The 20,683-nt window shown below is 26.8% G+C and overlaps 1 protein-coding gene across 5 annotated transcripts in view; it reads right to left on the bottom strand.

Moving 5' to 3' along the window:
* LOC119673879 (protein NDRG3-like) overlaps positions 1–20,683 on the bottom strand; it is a 41,738-nt gene that overhangs the window by 11,393 nt on the left and 9,662 nt on the right. For 3 of the 5 annotated variants that reach the window (XR_005252195.1, XM_038084977.1, XM_038084980.1), the window contains exon 2: positions 13,502–13,894. The exons of the other annotated variants lie outside the window; for them this stretch is intronic. Coding sequence is in view for 2 of the 3 variants with exons in the window: in XM_038084977.1 (XP_037940905.1) it covers positions 13,502–13,716 (215 nt within the window). In the remaining variant the exon portion in view is untranslated. The remainder of the gene's footprint in view (positions 1–13,501; positions 13,895–20,683) is intronic. 5 annotated transcript variants of the gene reach the window in all.

Here is a 20,683-nt window from a genome sequence, read left to right on the forward strand (position 1 = left end):
TATAAGTAAAAGTATAAATTAAAACTTTTATATACAAAACTACAACTAACACATTTACACTAGACAAACAGAATAAGGGCAAACAAATTGTTTTACATAAAGGAAACATGCTTAAAAGTTGCCACAACAAACTTACTAACAGCAGGCAACAATCAGAAAGAAACAATCATAAAATGGCAGGCAGCGAGCCATGTTTGCCTAAAAATGAGTCAGCCAGGAAGAGAATTACAATAATAACAATGGTCATAAAACTGAAGGCGCCATAAGTTCGCCATTCGAATTGGATGTAGAGAAATCCTTGTACGACAGCACAAGTCCCACCTACACTAATTGACACTTTAGCAATGGCATGAAATGAAAAGTGGAACTATAAGCATCTAAAATACTATATATGTATATATAACAATCCAATCAATAATTTTACATTAAAAAATTGGTATGAATGTTATACGCATTGCATTATGTATATACTTAAGCTTATAATTGAGCTGAGATATATTAGCTACATTTGTACGAAAAAAGTACACAAATATTATACACTATACATATTTATATTCAAATAGTATATTATATCGAAAAATTCTGTTTAAAACGTAATTAGTTATATTTCAATTAGAAAATTACATAAAATTTGTAATTTAAAATGCATTTAAGATATATTCAAAAACACGATTTATACATTTTTTAAACAATAAAAAACTATTATACTGGAATATCATAAAAACTTTAAAAAAAGAAATTCGTTGAAAAATCTATCTACAATTTACAATCTCTATAATAAATAAAATTTAATACCTGCATATTTTCTTTACATTGAACCCATTTTTAAAGATTTGAGAATGTACTCTGAAAATTAGTGACTTGTTTCGAAAATTTGTTAACTCCCTAATTGAAGTACATAACAAAAAATAAGGCAATATGTACAAAAGATTGAAACTACATCCCAACTCGCCAATTGAACCTAATAAGTAGAGCTTTGGATTTACACGTTTCAACATAATTACGTTATGGTAAGACGTGAGATCCTAGGTTCCAGAAGGAGCTCAGGAAATCAGTAATAGTAGTAGTACGAAGTCATTAACAAATCTGACGGACGCAGCACCAACCTTCATTATATTTATGTCGATCATATAATTAATCAATTAATTACGGTCCAATGTTCCCCTAGAAACGCAATGGAATGAAGAAGAAGATATAATTAACCCTGACACCCTAAAAGCTACATAGGGTTACTATAGCATCATTCGTCGATTCATGCTATTGATATATTATTTGTGATTAGGTCAGTTTTAAAAAGTGTATATATAGAAATTCCAACAGATTACCTATATTACATTACATTACTTCAGAGCAAATTACTTTTATAGTTGTGAACTCTTTTTTTAAATTTATTATGAAGTTTCATTTATATGTCAGATATTATTAAGAATACCTCATCGAGCTGTCAGGTATTTTATCTGTTTAGGGACAGTCATTAATAATAACAAATATATCCGCTTAAAGATCTCGCTGAGAACTTCTTTTGCTATGACCACCAAGTGTGATGTGATATGTAACTGACGATATTACATCAAATTAATTTATGTAATGTGTTTAATTAGAAATAGTATTTAATTAAAAACAGAATTTATTTAGATCATATCATATATAATGTATATATCCAGCACTGGCGAGCAGGAGGATAATTGTCTTGGGACACGATTGGGTTGGTGATGACTTGGCAGCCCATCTCAATCCCAATGAACTGCTTGCAATAACAAGAGTTGTAGTTATGCGAAAGGACGCACCTTTAACTTTAACTTAATAACGACGTAAAAGAATCCAAGTTGTTTCGTGGTCTACATCGGCTAATCCTTCACTTCAGTGGGACCACTTGATAGCCGGTGCGCTGTCCCATTGTCCCACAATGTATATATATATATGATCACATCGCCCATTGTAATAATACTGTTTTTAAAAATGAATCACAGTAAATATTTAAAATATTGTTAAGGAAGACTTCTTATATTTCACAACAATAGCAATATAATACGTTTTTTTTCTAATTCGTGAACTCTATTTTGGAAAAAGTGTTTTATACCAATCCAAGAATATGAGATGAGTAATATAAAATGACTAATAGACTTAAAAAAAGAAAACGTAATAAAAACGAAAGCATTTAATTACATAAAAAGATATTATGTATCTATATGAATCTATAATAACAATGCACTGTTTACGTAGTAACAACCAAAACAAAATTTAAAAAAAATCAATTTTAATTGAATATTAAAATACGAATATCATAAATGAATTACGCTCAATTGATTTTAAAAATTTACTATACAAAACTATTTGATACACACGCATTATATTGTATATTAGTAGATACTTATACAGAACTTTTTTTTTATGTTTTAGTACCGAAATTTTCCATTCATTTCGTAGTAGACCATGTGCATGGTACATCTCATAAAGTAAATAAATTTTCAACAGCTGATAGGGATTTATATATTTTTAAATTCAAAGTTGAGAGTTAATAGTAAAACAATTGCAAATCAACTTTTGAAAACAATTAAATAAAATATAAATACAAGAAATTAACTAAGATAATTATTCATTAATCATAAAAGGCGTTTTTAAATGATAATAACAACAAACAATATGAATATAAACACTGAAAATATTTAAACATGTTCATTCTGGTTCATACCAAACACATTCTGGATTTAACCGGATAGTTTGATGTACTACGTATGAACTCAAGACGATATATTAACCCAATCCGCTTAAGAAATGTACGTAAGCGTTCAAGATAACTCAATCTTATTCGACTTCGAATGGTTGAAAATAAAATTGTTATAAAAACAATTCAGAAACCGGTTGAAAGCGCGGCAGTTTATAGGCCATAGAAAAGGTTCTCTCTATAAACAATTCATAATAACAAAACACGGTAGTACGCAACATATTCTCTGATCTCCGTGTTATTTTTTTTTTGTTGTTGCGTTTATTAACAAATAAACAAACTATAACTGAAATGTCGATTTTACATGTAATTGATTAAACTGAATACGTCACTACAAGCTGAATGAATAGACAACATTTTGGAATATATAATGCACTGTGTACACAACATTAGATGCAAATTAAAAAAAAATTTAAATTTATAATGCAATGAAGCACGTTTCATATTTTATAAAGATAAATTATTCTGACGAGTACTGCAAACGAGGCAAATCAATAAGTCAATACCAATATTTCATGATATATTAAAGTAGATGTGGAACTGCAACTAAATCGGATATTATGTCCCTTTTAAATAAAAGGCTTCAACGGAAGTGAAATCAAAGAAGAAACTATACCTGCAGTTCATACAAAATTATATACGCAGAATGTTTCCTTTTCTTGCTAAATGGGACAACTAAATGGATTCGAAAAACAAAAAAAAATTTAAGACAGGACAGAATAGTATTGAAAAGAAATCTACAAGAGGGAGAAAGAACATAAAATATTCTTAAAAAATGGACTTATTTTATTTATCTCATAGGAATATTATATAGGAGCATTACAAACAGATAATTAAATAAACACAAAATACATAAATATTTAAAAATCTTGTGTATTTGAAAAGAATATTGCATCAAAATTTAACACATCCACGTTGTTTCTGTTGTAACCCGCGTGATCGTGCTTGTCAAATCCTTTTGAGGCCTGTTGAACGGCACTTGGTCGCCAAAATTTACGAGTGTCTCTGGGACGAAGACCCAGCTGTTGGTGGAATAAGCATTGCGCTTATATGACTAAGTTTTGGGCATACATTAAGAATATGGGTCACAATCTGCTTCGAATGACTAAATGGACAGTCTAAATCGCTTTTAGATTTTTGTTTTGTCATTTCTTCGTTGGTTCCTGTTATTGAAATGCGCTGGTCATTTAATAAGAATAGTGAATTGGGTTTTCCAGAGTAAACCTATCTGTAATCAAATCAATTTTCTGTTAATTTGAGTTCCCGACTCGTAAATTGAAATAATTTTATAGTCGATGAAACAAAAAAATTCTACCGGAATATAATAGAAACACAATATTTCCTTGCATAGTGGTATTATTTTCTTGTTATCAACATTTTTAAAAAAATTATAAAAGAATATACTGATCTAAAAAAAGAAAGAAATTTTATAAAAGAATGAGAGGAAGTAACAATTGAAACAGTATAAATGTACATGATCTATAATAGAGTTCTCAAATGAAATTTTATCTCATAAGATATTAATATTTCAAAAACAATTTATCCTAAATGCATATTTAATATAAATTTTATAAAAAACTTATTACAAAAACGTTCACTTATTTCTCTTGGAAAAAGTTATTCCTTTTAGAAGAAATTTCGGAAAGTTCTTTCTTCAGGCTATTATGAAATTTAGCCAAATTTTTTATAAATATTTTTTAACAAATAAAAATTTCATAAGAAAAATAGCAGAAAATTTAAAAAAAACTAACCCGAGCTTCGTTTCCTTAATTCCAAATCATATAATAAAAAATGTTAACATTAAATCCAAGTTTTTTAAATAAGCTTTTGGTAAAGGATATTTTGGATGTTTTTTGGGTACTTTTTTTCTTTTTTTCTTTTTAATATTTTTAGTTTGGACAAAGGCATATCTTACTGAATAACTTTTATTTAACATCAGTTAATAATGAATAATAATACTATCACAATAATAATAAAGTAATAATAAAAATTACAGATAATTATTAGAAAAGGACTATTAAACTAGATTCAGAGTAGTTAATTTTTATTTATTATTTTATTTTGAAAAAGACAAATGTTTGAATACAAAATCTTTTTGGAACATTTTTAAATTAAGCATATAAGTAGTTATATAGTTAATTAATTAAAAATAATTAATTATTTAAAAAAAATTGATAATATTATTATAATATGAATAAATATCAAATATTCTTTATTTGAAGAAGTAACATCACAGTAGTCAAACTAGTAGAGAAGCATCCTTTGCCGACAAAATATAATTCCTAATACTGAAAACGCCTTAAGATAGGATACAAAATCATTTTGTACGAATGAACAAAGGAACTAATTTATTCAAAGTATTTAAAAAAAAAAATTCTATTATTTAAATATAAAATAAGTTGCTTATTTTACGGCAACGATTTTATTTATAAAAGTTGCTTCTAAAAAAAGCAAACGAAAGCAATTTTTTTTTGTAATTGCATATTTATTTCACTTTTATATAGCATTTCGGTATAATAAAATTATTATTATATATAATATACAAAAATTTCATGGTATTTTATATTTTCATGCTATTAAAGACTTAAGAAATTTCTACAAATTTACAATAGACATCAAATACAAAATATTTAGTACGCATTTAATACAATTTTCAATTAACATCGAACAGATTTATTTATTTAAGAATCAAAAATAGCTTTAAATAGGTTTTTAAGATAAAAATAATGCCTTTTCCATTAGATAAGGAAATTACAGAAAACTATATCACATACAAAGGTACTACAAATATTGATGAAATAACATTGTATAAATGAGCACAAATGCACTTAACTTTTAATAGCTCTTAATACTTTTAAGCTCTTCAAATATAATATATATGTAAGATTATACAAAGATATAAGCTGCTAATGAAAAGCGTTAATTGATCAGAAGATATTAACTTGTGATTCACGGATTAAGCTACAACAACGCAATTCGCAGAATGAAAATAAATACACGATATTACGATTAAAACTGAAGCAAAAAATTGTTTAAATATAAGAAAAAATACAAAGAACTCTTTCTTGTTATTAAGTACTAAACACTGAAAGGAAATAACAATTAAGACAGTATTAATGTACATGGGAAATAATGTATATAAGCACAGAACAGAAAGTTCTTAACGTTTAAGCGAATATATTTTTTCAGCTTCATATCGTTGACCTACAAAAAAAAGTAATGACGTCTTTTTGATTCGAAGCAACTCAAAAACTAATTAATGTTATCTTTGTCAAAGGAATTATAATTTTTTTTATTTTTTGAATATATTTATAAATCATATTTCAACTAAAGCAAACAAGTGATAAGATTGAGAAGGTAAATGCTGAAGTTTAATTAATTTTGATTTTTAAATATTTACTTTCAGAGACGTTTAAGCTTCAGAAATTTTCCACTTAATGTTTCTAAACAAAGTTTTCATCAAAAAAGTATTTCTTTATTAAAATTAATTAAATTTTAATTATTCGTTATTCGTTTCGAAAAAAAATTGGAATTAAATTTAGTGCATTTAGTTCTAAGGCAATTATAGTTAAGATCAACGCAAATGATTTACCAGAGAAGGAGTTTATCCAACGAAAACTTTGTATGAATAAAAATAAAATTACTTCATTTAATAACAAAGAAGAAAAGGAATTAATAAAATTAATAAATTAATAAATAGATAATAAATAAATTAAATAAATAAAAAATAAAAATAAATAATAGTTAAAAATAATACTACTATTAATACAAAAATTTAAAAAAGAGAAAACAATACATGTAGTACATAAAGTATAGATTATATTTTATTATGTATATATTTCAATGACAAACTACAGCTACCAGCAAATCAAAATAAAACAGTGGTAATCAATACGTAATAACTTGTTTAGTAATATAGTTCTCTAACTGGTACGATATACCGGGCAGAACTTAAGAATCATTTTCAAAAAATGTCGTTACTTTCCATCATACCGTATCGTATCAAGCTTGGCGACCAACCAAAGCATACCTATTTTGACTAAGATACATATATAAAGAGTAAAGATAGGATTAGATGTGTTTAAGAAAGTTATTATTATAGTTCTCTAATGGGTACAATATACCAGGCAGAACCTAAGGATCATTTTCAAAAAATGTTGTTAGTTTCCATCATGTAGTATAAATTTCTTCTCTGAAGCAACATCGTATCAAACTAGGTAAAAGGTAAAAGTATAGATAACATAAAAGTACCTATTTTAAATAAAACACATAAAGAGTGGAGTCAGAGTTAGGTATGTTTAAGAAAGTTATAAGCTAAAGAAAATCCCCACTATTTTATCATATATAAATATTTTTTCACCTATTTTATGCATACCGTATGCAGTGATCTGTTTTCACTTCTATCAAACTCTAATTGAGTAAAAATTTGAAATGTACAAGGTGAGATGAAAAAACTGCAACCAACTTCAGACTGCTGTCATTTCTAAACCGCTCGTCCCACAGCTGTCAGATTTATTCTAGTGACAGCTCATTATATTGTTTACAAGCGCACAAAAGCATTTTGGTGGGAATTTTTCAAAAAAAAAGTTATTTGTGATGGAATTCAAGCGTGATAGTGTGATTGCTTTGCATTTGGCTGGAAAACCACAAGTGGCTATCGTTAGAGCCCTCCAGCATTTAGAAGTGAATAAATGTTTTGTGTCTCGTACCATCGCTCGTTACCATGATACTGGTAGCGTAGCCCGACGTCAAGGAAGTGGACGAAAAAAAACAGCAACATCGGCAGAAATGGTTCGAAAAGTGAAAAAGCGAATTGAACGAAATCCGCGTCGCAGTGGACGAAAAATGGCTCGTGAGCTGAACATATCGCAATATGCCATTCGGCAAATATTGAAAAATGAGCTTGGACTAAAGCCATTCAAGTTCCAAAAAGTGCAAGATCTTACTGATGCGCAAAAAAAAGTTAGACTCGAAAAAGCTAAAGAGTTGTTTCGCTTGGCCGAAAGTGGTGAACTGCCGAATTTGGTTTTCTCCGATGAGAAACCATTCGTTATCCAGCAGTTTGTAAACAAACAAAATGATCGTGTTTACTTGCCAGAGAGGTCAGCTGAAAATTTGCAACTTCGGTTGGCCATCACAACTCAAAAGCCGGCCATGGTGATGGTGTGGGCCGCCATAACAGCCGATGGTCGCTCGCCGCTCGTATTCATCGACCGTGGTGTCAAATTAAATGCGCAAATCTATCGCGAAAATATTTTGGAGGGAGTTCTGAAGCCCTGGGCACGCAAACATTTCGGCCGCAGACCTTGGACATTCCAACAGGACTCAGCACCATCGCACTCAGCACGCGCCATCCAAGAATGGTTAAGAAATGAGGTTCCTCGCTTCATTTCCACCGCACAATGGCCACCAAAATCTCCGGATGCCAATCCGTTGGACTATTGTGCCTGGGGTATTTTGGAAAGCAAGGTTGGAACTAAAAAATACCAAAGTGTCGATCATCTCAAGCAAGCGCTTCGCCGAGAATGGGACAAAATACCGCAGAGCCACTTTCGGGCAGCGTGTGATGGTTTCATTGGCCGTTTGAAGGCCATAGTTCGTGCCAAAGGTGGCCAATTCGAACAAATCTAAACCGATTCTCAAATTTGATGTTATTTCCGACATTTTTTGCTTTCATTCAATAAAATTTAAAAAAAATGAAAAAATTATGGCGTTTTACTTTGTTGCAGTTTTTTCATCTCACCTTGTAAGTATTTTCAATTTAAAACAAAATGTATGGGTGGCTTCTTTCGTGCGCACAGTTCTATAGAATATTAAAGTCTACATTATTTTTTCATAGAGCATTCTATTCGAAGAACGATAAGACTTTATAACGTACTTAAATTACTAAATAAAATATTATTTAATATTATTTATACAATGAATACACTTGTAATTTAATACTTACAATGCAACTAGGTAAGAAAAATGCTATTATTTACAATATTTATGACCAAATTTAATTTTACAGATGCTATGGATATTGCTGAGATTTCTTTAATTACTTTTACATTGTTCCTTTTATGATTACGTGTTTCATTAAATTTTAAATCTATTTCAAAATTGAAATATGTACTTCAATTATTACAATAAGCATTTTTATATTCATAATTATTGTTGTAATATACATCGTTTATTTTATTAAAAAAACACCTAACCTTATACTTAAAATTTTGGCTTAAAAAAGTGGTACAGATGGCGACAAGGAGTTATAAAATTTAACTTTGTTGGCAAGAACTTTTAAAGCAAAAGCAGCAGTTGGACTCGTAAAAGTACAACCTAGAAATTTTATGCATAAATTTACAAAACAGCTATATTATAATATCCAATAAAAGAATATAAGAAATTTGTTTTAAAGCAAATAACTTAACTTATTAGTTCATGACAAGGTTAATATAAAACAGAAAACTATGTTTATTTAATTCATAAACTGATGGTCATTACTTTATTATGAGTAATACTGTTTAAAGGTTACGATTCGATTGTATATTTTGTATATATGTAATAATTAATAATTCTATATTGCTTTCTATCAACCTACAATCTGCAGAACGCCATTCGTCCACCTTTAGGCACCACCGGTCCAATATCTTCTTTAACGGTATTAGTTTTTGAAAACATTTTGATGTCAACTCTTGTGAAATACTGAATATTTCACCAGTCTTTGCATACCTTTTCGATCCGCAATACTTAACTTAAGAAAACCTGCTCTATATACAATAGAATTCAAAAACCTATATATATTTTACACTGATGTTAACAATATTTTTAGCTATGTTATATATAGTTTAGTGCGAACTTTTCCTGTACAAAAGAAGTCTCATAAAACTCAAAAATTATCGCACGTTTTAAAAACATTAAATTTTATTATTATTATTATAATTATCATTATTATTCAAATCATCATTATAATTATAATTATCATTATTATTCAATGTATCTTTTAAAATTCAGCGATAAACAGAACAATTTTTTTCGTTCTAATGAAAAAATCATTCATTTTTATTGAAGTGAAAAAATTTCTACATGAATATTAGACATATTCTAGAATGCTAATTAAAATTTCACATAACTAATTCTAATAAATTGAAAACAATATTTAAAAGTAATTCAATATTAAGAGATTAAGTATGTCTACTTAAATTTCGCTACGTTCGATTTAAAAACTGCCTTGATGTCATAGGCAAATCACGGTTAGTCATAAGACTAGATATTGTATTGGCTTAGCTCTTTAACTGAGATGGCGTTCTCTTCTTCTTTTCTAAACTTCTCTTATATTTTAATTTTATTACCGAAAATACATTATTAAAATTTGAACAATAATTTTATATCAAACAGCTGCTGCAGTTTGACGTAATGATGCGATTTATCTTAAAAACTAAGATGCTGTTTTTTTTTTCGTAAGTCCGTACAGGTTTGCAGAATAAAACTTAGCGCATCTAATACTGTTAATTTATTTAAATGAACATTTATTTATTCCTTTAAATAACATCAATTCATTTATGTCATAATTGTAGTAAACCAATGAATAAATTAAATTTTACAAATATGACTAAAAAATTTCAAATGAATACTACAATTCAAAATCCACTTTTTTTCCATTATCCCCTAATATTAAATTTTTAATACAATTTTATCAACTGGACTGCCTCTGTGATTCATTTTTAAGTTATGTACTGAGATAATAAAATAAAAATATTTTATAACTTTAAAATTATAATGGTAAAAGAAAGGGCAAAATTAAATTTCAATTAACTTTATTCATTAAGTTTTAATTTTGAGATTTTATAAATGAATTTTATAATTTATTACAAGAAGTACTTTCAATAAAAGATGGAAAGACTCAACGATTTGCAGGCATCTGTATGCAATCTGACCACTTTTCACTTAAAAGAAATCTAATATTTTCATTGAAATGCCTCGTAGAGATATTAGTCTTATGGTAGGTTTACTTACAGGTCACTGCAGATTAGGGAACCATGCTAGAAGATTATAACTCCCTTTCAATCATACCTGTCGCAGCTATGGGGAAGACGATGGAAGTGCCTCTCCATACTCTGTCTTTTCCCAGCTTATTATAGATCATAGAACTTAAAAAAATATTTAACTTCGTATCCTTAGAAAAATCTTAGGAAAGTCCATAATTCCTATTTGTGCTATATGTAATAACTTCAATATTTTTTTCTCATAATTATCAAAATAATTTATCTTTTAACAATTTCAAGAAATGTTTATATATTTCGTATTATTAGCTATCAAATCTTTAGATTTAAAATGTCTAAATATTTATTCACTAAAATGTTTAATGAAGTATTAGGAATAGCAGAAAAAGATACTGCAAAAATTTGGGAACAATAATAATATAAATACACATTTTATTTATTAGCTTTATTCAAAACGTTACGAAGTTTCTTCCAAGAAAACACGAAGGATAGCCAATTGCCAATAGGTATTTACATCCATAGTTGTTTTCATCGTTTTATTCATTTTCCGGAGGATTATATTTAATTATTATGACTCAGATTTTGAAAGAAAATTATGTGAACCTTTTTAAAGTATATGAGACAAAACATTAGGACGTACACAATAAGGTACTATAATGAGTTATAATAATTGATGAACGGAGATGCCATAGTTAAATTAAATTTGTAAAACATCAAAGATTGAAATATCTTAATTGGAAGAACGCCGGAACACTCAAATTAATTCATATTAACTCAAATTTTTAACATTATTTAACGGGAAAGAAGGGAAAAGAGCAAATTAAAATTTCATAAATTTGAATTTTATTCTTTATTAAAGAAATTTATAATATCAACTGTAAATACTCATGTAACTTTTATATTCAATATTATTAAACGGAAATGACACGCTGACGCCTATGTGCTCTATCGGGATATCTTTGGAAATAGTCTCCTAAGCTAGACTAGATCCTTAAAGGCTATTAGTAAAGTGAAGAATATTTCTCATACCAGTTCACATCTGGTTCAATATATCGAATTATGCATTGACAATTTGCGGATCATGAGCAGATAAGATGGGCTAAAATTTTACTTATTATTATTTACAATAATATACAGTCAAACTACCGAGTTCCATAACTTGAACTTCTATAACCGAATTTTCTTTAACTCGAACTAAATAGAGTGCAACAGGGTTTAGAGAGCGTAATTGTAGAGAGTATACAATTACAAAAAAATTCTTTAACTCGAAGTCTCCATAAGTCGAACGTGTTCTTTGCAAAATGGTACTTCGAGTTATGAAAATTTCACTGTAGTTATTTTTATATTCTAATTTTTTCATTTACTTCAAAATATATGTTTGGTTTTCTTTAAATATGTGTTTGGTTTTCTAATGTAAATATTTATAAAAAAGAGGTTTTTAGTGTTGGATTAGGTTATACCGGCGATCATTGTATTACAAATATTTTTAGTGTTTATATAGTTTTTTCTACATAAAATTGGTAACATTTAATAGTTTTTTGACCTCTACATTAGAGCGGAAATTTTTTATATATGAAATTTTTTTTAAAATTCATATAAGCCCTTCAAAACGAACACATTATTAACAAAAAATGAACTCAACACAATTAAGTTATAAAAATTGAAAACTCTTGCCATTAACTAATTTTTCAATAGCAGATAAAACAATTTTCCAAAAGCACTTATAACTAAAAAACGAAATAATGTTTTATATTATGTATTATGAAATTAAATTTATATTAAATTAATATGAATACTATAATTGTTTATGTTTTTTCCTAGTTAGTATCACCACTATTAATAAACTATTAATAAGAGCATAGGGCAGAATAATTTAATTTTACTGGTAAAAAACTAATTTAAAACTTAATAATTTTAAAAACAAGTAATTTATTTATATTTAATAAATATGATGGAAAAAATGTAAAAAGCAAAATTGTTTTGTAAAAAGCACGATAAATACATTTTAAATAGAAACATTTTATTGGACTTGAACTGTTTGATTAAACTGAAATAAAATTAGATGAACACTAATTAAATTTAATACGATTAAGTAAACAGTAATGATTAAGCACACTTCAAACGAATTTATAGCACAGTTTAAATATAACTAAACCAAAAAATTGGTCCTTCAGATTTATTAATTCTAAACACATTGTAAAAAGGATTAAGGTTTAACGTCGTGGTAGTATTGACAAAACAAATTACTATTTCCTTTGGTTTAATAAAGATAAAATAAAACTGCAAAACTAACCTTGAACTTTTTTCCCAACTATAAATGAAGTCAAAAAAGTTTTCTTACGATCGTACTAAGCTGTTTACATACCAAACTATCATATATACAGGAATATATGTATATATACTATATATGCAAAATTTTTTGCAAGTTTGTCTACAGAAGCTTCTCTAGCCGAACTTTTGAATGTTAAAAATACTAAAGTATATATACAAGGCAGAAAAGTTTGCATGACAAAATCCATAAACATCAAAATTAAATAAATATGAAAAAAGTAATTATTTAAAAAACAAAAATCAGTAATACTAATATATATCAGTCAAATCAAATAATTATAGTATGTAAATATACATATGTACGTATATATAATAAAGTCATAAATATGTATGAATTTGCGCTCACGAACTTTATTTTATACAAACAAAGCCAATTTAATTCATTTCGAATGATAATAAAAAACAATGTACTATAATCAATCGGTGCGGTAATAAAATCAATTAAAATAAAGAGTTTGCTTACCTGGCTCCTACGATAATTGCCTGACGCCCATCTGTAACCAAATCATCGGTGTCCTGTGCACCGTTTGAGCCGCCTGAAATGCCAATATAACGTTTCACTGACTCAAATACTGATTGTGGTCCAGTCGGCTCTGTGGTCGACTGGTAAATGGCTGCATCATGGCCATTTGTAGTGGCATTATCCAGTAAATTATAACCGCCCTCTGACTGTGGCATGTGGACGTTGTTTCTTATTTCTCAACTAATAATGATGAATATATGGTATATATGTGTGTACCACAATTTGTACTTATCCTGACAATTTGAGTGGGTTGTGCTCTGCACTTCCTTAAGAACTTTCGAGATATCTTTTCTTTTTCTTTTACTTTTTCTTTGTGTGTTTGTTCTTTTAGTTCTTTAATTATTTTTTTTTTAATTTATTCAAATCGTGGTTAATGCATTCAACATTTCATACAAATGTGCAATTGTTGATAATTGTGTAGATACAATAATTTGGTGTTGTTCAAAAATGCAATAATGATGTGATATTTTGATTTTTTTTTTTTTGGTTTTGGTTTTTGATTAATTAATTATTTATGTAAATTAAAATTACAGGCAATATGCAGTATGCAAAATGCAGGCAAACCAGTCGACAGGCAGTGTACGAGTATTCATTCATTTATTTTATAAAAATTTTTAAATTGTATCAGTCATTGTTTTATATGCAAAATTGTTTTTTGAAGAGCGTCAGCGCAAACAACAATTTCAAAAAGTATTTGAATTTAAATTTGAATGAACCCAAAAGAGAAAAATAAAAATAAAATAAATAAAATTAAATTATACATATAAATATACAAGACATACACATACATATACACAAAAAAAAATACACTTTTTGCGTATAAATGATTAAGTGACAAAAAAAATTAATTATGGAAAATGATATGATATTATGCAAGCTACAAAGACATATTAAGAGACATACTTATAGGTTATGAATTATTAGATTAAGGATTTAATTCTTATGAACGGTTGTAAATATGATTCAGTGATAGTAATTTTTAATGAGAAAAAATGTAACAAAATTAGACAATGAAACACTAAGTTTCCCGTTTTGATTTTGCAATGATGTTAATTTTAGACAGCTGAGCTTAAATCTATAACCCGTTTTTCTTCAAGACACCTGAGGTCCGTGGCACTAAATGGGTAAAAAGTTGATTTTTTAAAGGGTTAATATAAAAGAATTACGATTTTAAGAGATACGAATTTTGTATCTTCAATAAACTTGATACGAATAAAGATATTGATTTTAAGAGAAATCCCTTTTTGTAAGCGAAAGAAGGATGTTGCAAGATTGACATTTAATTAAGATGTATAAGCAAGTGTACTGAGCACTCAAAATTCATATAACTCTTAAAATAAGAATATTTTATTAACTCTTCAGGTCTACAATTTTCAAGCCTTTACCAATTTATACCGTAGTGCTAAATGTGTAGGAGAAAAACTGGTTCGATCTCAGCAGACCAAAATTTACACAGTTGAAAAGGAGATACTACTTCACTTTTGTCGTATTATGTTTCAAAAACAGACAAGAATTTGACAGCTATTGCGGATTTACACAGCAATATGAGAATTTATTAACTCTTGATGTCATTTTCTAAAACTAAAGGCTATTTAAACGCCATATATCATTCAAACATCATTCGCGCCACACTTGATCACTCACTCAGTGTAGTTTTCCAGATCTTTCTAGTCAAAGGGACTATAAAACAATTCAATCCAACATAATTTCTTGGGTAATTAATCACCTTGTTTAGTTAAAACATAATTTCCTGTCACCTTGTATAGTTAAAATTTTAGGAATGATAACAATACTTTTCGTGACAGAAATTTTAATTCTTAATATATTATCTATAAAATTCATAGTACAAATGTTTAAGCTCATTTGGAGATAGGACATAGACACTCCCGTTATAAATCAGTGTAACACACAAAAAGGAGCCAATGCCCCTTTAGCTGTATAATTTAAATCTATATGATTGCAAATCGAAATAATAATTGATATACTTTTATATGACAATATTAATATATTATACAATAAAGGATATTACTCAGATTTCAGCAGCAAGAAATTTACTATACATTTATTTGCAATTTGTGTTATTATAACAACTTTGCAATGTTACTATATTACTATATTGTTATAGAGCTCACTACTCGTCATCGTAAATACCACTAGTGTTCTTTCTATAACTTCGTATTCTATATAAGTAAGTATAAGTATAAGTAACTGCTATCTGCCATTATCGTAGCCATAATTACTCTAATAGATATTACACGGAACTTGGACAGAACCTTAGGTGGGTCATAACAAACAAGTTTCAGAAATATTAAAATAACATTAAACTGACATCTATTAAAATTATTACAATTATTGATAGAAATCACTTAAAAAAAACACATGTGATAAGTTCTAAATTACCTGTATGAATATTAAAGTAAGTTGTACTGTTACATACTTTTTGTATCTTTAGTAGAACTCATGTAGATAATTTTAGTGCATTTTTTTTTAAAAATAAAAAGCGCCTTAGAATTTTATTAGGTTGCAGTGAGTGTAATTTCTAATAATATTAATTTTTTATTAAATTAATACTAAAGATATTTTTAAATTCTAATAATAATTAGGTTAAACCATAAACCAATTTGACACCCAATATAAACAACGCTTTCAAATCTTAATAATAATTGGGTAAAATATTAAACAGATTTAAATTCGAATCTAAACATCGCTCATATAAAAATATATAATTTTCAAAATTTTATAAATAAAGAAAGAAATTTAATCATAAATTAATATTTAATTTACATTAATATATTATATAATATGTATTATATTATATATTAATATATATAATAATATTTTGGTATATTTATTCAATTCTCATTGAAGTATTAGTGTTTTTGTTTTTAATTAATAATTAATTTTAATTGTGAGAAAAAAATTAAAATTTTTGTTGTTTAAATAAACAAAATAAACAAACTTTCTGTATATAGAAAAATAAAAACGCAATAACTTTTCAACCGGACTAATAGATTAATCTGATATGTTTTAGTAATTAAATATTTTATGACATCATTAAATCAAAAAGCTGCTATATATTTAGTAATCACAATGACAAATGAAAAATGTAGAGTATTTGTAATATTATAAAAATTCTTATATACTGGATATAACACAGTTTGTCAAAAGGTTTGAACTGAAACAGGTAGGCAACATATAATTTTTTCCACGTTACTTCTTCAGAGAGTATAAGAGTTCAACGTGATATTTTTAGTGAAGTCATTAGAATGTTAATAGCTGCCGTAACAGTGTATTTTGTAAAATTTGCCGGAAATCACTACACAACTTCAATTTCAGAGCTAAATTGATCTGCAACATAGAGATCTACTGAACTACTTTGAAAGGATTCAGAGTATTTCCCCGATTTCTTTATCTCAATAACGACATCCGAGAATAGAAGAACGAAAAACGACTCAAGTAGTTTCGTGGTCTACTTCGACTAATCCTTCATTTCAGTGGGGCCACTTGTTGGACGGTGCGCTGTCCCAACGTCGCACCACATATAATAATATACCTCAATGCAGGGCAAGCACCCACACCTGCTTTGAGATTCATACATTGAAAGACTCTTGAAATAATTGAAATAACTATTATATAGAAGTTAAAACAGATAATAATTTGGTTGCGTTTTTTTTTCACATTTTAAAGATTTGCATATACTAAATCGTTTTACGAAGTTAAAGACTTGAACATTAATTTTTGCACTTTGATTATTAAATAATTTATGTTCAAATTTATATTATTAAATAATTATAATCTATTTAAAAAAAGTCAAACAAAGGAGTTTATTTTTCCAATAAAATTTCGTTTCTTTATATTCATATCTCGAATTTATTGAACACAACATTTCTCTTTATCTTATAGATCTTGGTTAATGCTACAAACGTAGGCGTAGCCAGTAAATAAGTCAGGGAGGGGCTACATTTAAAGAAATCTACTTGGAATAAACTAACAAGCACCCAGAAAAGGTTATTGCATTTAAACAATTAACATCTATTGTTATCTTATTGCTATCAAATCGAGAATCTATTTCAATTGCTGCACAAAGCTGCCTGCAATATAAAGACCTATACCTTCGGCAGCGATATAACACTTTTAGGGGGAATGGGGTAAAATACCATCCGACAACTTATCATCACGAAATTTTAATTTTATTATATTTTTAAAAATTGGCCACCGCCTCATATGCTCCCATTGACTACGCATATGACTGTCTAGTAATTAAAATTTGAAATCTGTATAGAATTTTTATCTCTTTGTAATGTGTTTACTACGAAATTAATTAAAAAATGAAATTATTATTTCATTGAAAATAAAAGTTATTTGAAAATACCCTTATTGAAAGTATAAAAACTGATTATAGATATTTGTTTATTATATATCTACTGAAATTATAAATATTTCCATTCTACTTACTATAAACAGCAGTCACATTTACATATTCCTTTACATTTTCAAGAATAATTCATTTAGTTTAAATAGAATAAATTTTCATATTTAATGATAAGAAAATAATTCATATCTAAAAGTAAATAAAAATGTTTTTCTTTTATTTACAAAAGATAACAATTTGCAAGATACAACAAAAATAGTGTCTATCACTGTCTTTCGAAAAGACACCAATGAATTAAATTGTACAGTTTTTCATTTATATAAATTTATACAAATTGATTTTTAACAATGATTTCAATTCATATAAAATTAACATTAATTTCTAAATAGATGAAATTCTTTTTTATAATAAAAAGCATTTTTTAAATTGCATTCGCTCGTATAATTACAAATTGCCATTATCAATTATTTCAGATTGCTTTGAGCAATTTCACTGTCATTTCAGGGCCAAGCAATAATAAATAATCAAATATACAATTATAAAATATTGAGTTGCTAATTTTAATAATTTGAAAATTTTAAACCTCCAAACATCATTTCAAATGAACTCGTACAAAAATTATATAAATGTGCATCAAAAAAAAAAAAAAAGGTATATATGTATATATAAAAAAGTCATTTAAAGATAACTGAGGCGTTGTTCGTTCGCAATTTGTTATCTTATTTAGATACATATTTCACATTATTTGCGTAAGTAGAAAATTAAAGTAAACTTTGTTGAAATTCATTTCAAGTCACATTTGTTATTAAAAAATATTAAACAAAAAATAATACTTTATTACATTATTAAAAATACTACAAAGTACTAAGTAATTTTTGAATGTAAAAACGCAGTTCTAAACTCAAAATTGGCTAACGAAAATGTTAGAGAAATAGAATATGGAACTATGTACGAGTAAATGTGTTGACAGAATTATCGATAATAAATATCGATAAATATTTTATTGTCTACAACATATTCAATTTAATTTTAAAGAGTTTCCACTTCAAAAATAATGCATTTATTTATTTTAATGTCATAGATTAACTATGACAAAACTATAAAGTCCTTATCGATAAGGACTTTCTTTCCTAATAAAAATAACAAGAGAGCATTATTTATTTAATAAACAAATATCTATTAAAATTATTAAAAAAACACAAACCAATTTTTTAATGTAAAAGGAAGTTCTAAACTAAAAATTGCTTAACGAAAACGATCAAAAAAAGAATATAGAACAACATATAACTAACTGTACTGACAGAGTTATCGATAAAAAAGTGTTATATATTTTAAATTATAGTCCGCACATCAGATAAATATATATATTTATTTATTATTGCATATTGCATTTCTATATTTATTAGTTATTTATTTGTTATAAATATGAGCATAAACAATAAACAAATATTTTATATCACTTATCGGTATTCTTTCCAAGAAGAAAATTATTAAATAAATATGTACTGAAATATTAAAATAATACATACTACTTTTTTAAACGAATATTTTAGTACTAAACTAAAAATTGATTAACGGGAAAGAACGAGAAAAAAAATATAGAACAACATATAAGTAAGTGACAGAGTACTAACAAAGTTATCGATAATAAATAACAGTATCGATAAAAAGACTGTCATGTAATTTAATTTATAGTTTGCAGTTCAAATTAATTTATTTATTTATTATTGTATATTGCATATGTATATTTATTTGTTAATTATACGCTGGAAATATGAGCATAAACAATAAACAAACATATTATATTACTTATCGATATTCTTTCCTTCAAAAAACAGTAAAAATAAATCTAATATAAAAATTTCAATTAGAAAAACTTTTGTCAGTGTAGCTATAAAAAGCTCAGTACATAACTTTTATTTTTATTAAGAAAAAAATGTAAAAATGTAAAAACCAATAAGAAAATAAATGCAACAAAAATACACATTTTAAATTACGTGTACATAACGAGTAAAATAACAAGTTATATATCAAAATAATTACAATACCCTCAATAGAGCACATTGACCTCATAACATATAAGGCGCTAAAAGAAAATTATGGAGTTTTTTCAAAAGGTTCTTTGAAACAATAAGAATTGTTAAACTTCGTATAAAACAAATAATTTTAGGTATGTTAGACAATTATAACATATAATTACCTACAATTTAAACGAAAATTATATAAATGTTTTTACTTTTATTTTTAAATATAATTTATAATTCATGAAAAAGAACACAAGCATATGGTTATGTATACATATCTTAAAATTGTATTACACACTTTTACTTATTTAAGTATTTATCTGTTTTCTAATACTCTTGTTTTTTAACTTTCCATCAAACTAATCCCCAGCCAAACTAAAAACGTCAATATGCAATTTTTAATGTAATTGTTTAATTCCCTATTTCTGCTTATATTAGATTGGTTTTCGATGTTTTGATGAAATGAGAATATTGGCTGTCAAGGTTGTTTACATACTCTGACTTAATAGAAAATCTCTTTTGCAATCATAGGTTCAAACTTCGAAATTTATTGTTTGTGTAATATATTCATAGAATAGGAATAGGAATAGGGTTAAAGACTTTCATTAAAACAATTAAACTATTGGGGGTCTTTTCATATTCATATTCTAAAAGGCATTAGAAAAATAAAGTCATTGTTTATATTCGTCCGAACTAATACAACAACTTTTTGCGATCATAGAATAA

The sequence above is a fragment of the Teleopsis dalmanni genome, chromosome 2, assembly GCF_002237135.1.
Source record: "Teleopsis dalmanni isolate 2A chromosome 2, ASM223713v2, whole genome shotgun sequence".
Lineage (NCBI taxonomy): Eukaryota > Metazoa > Arthropoda > Insecta > Diptera > Diopsidae > Teleopsis > Teleopsis dalmanni.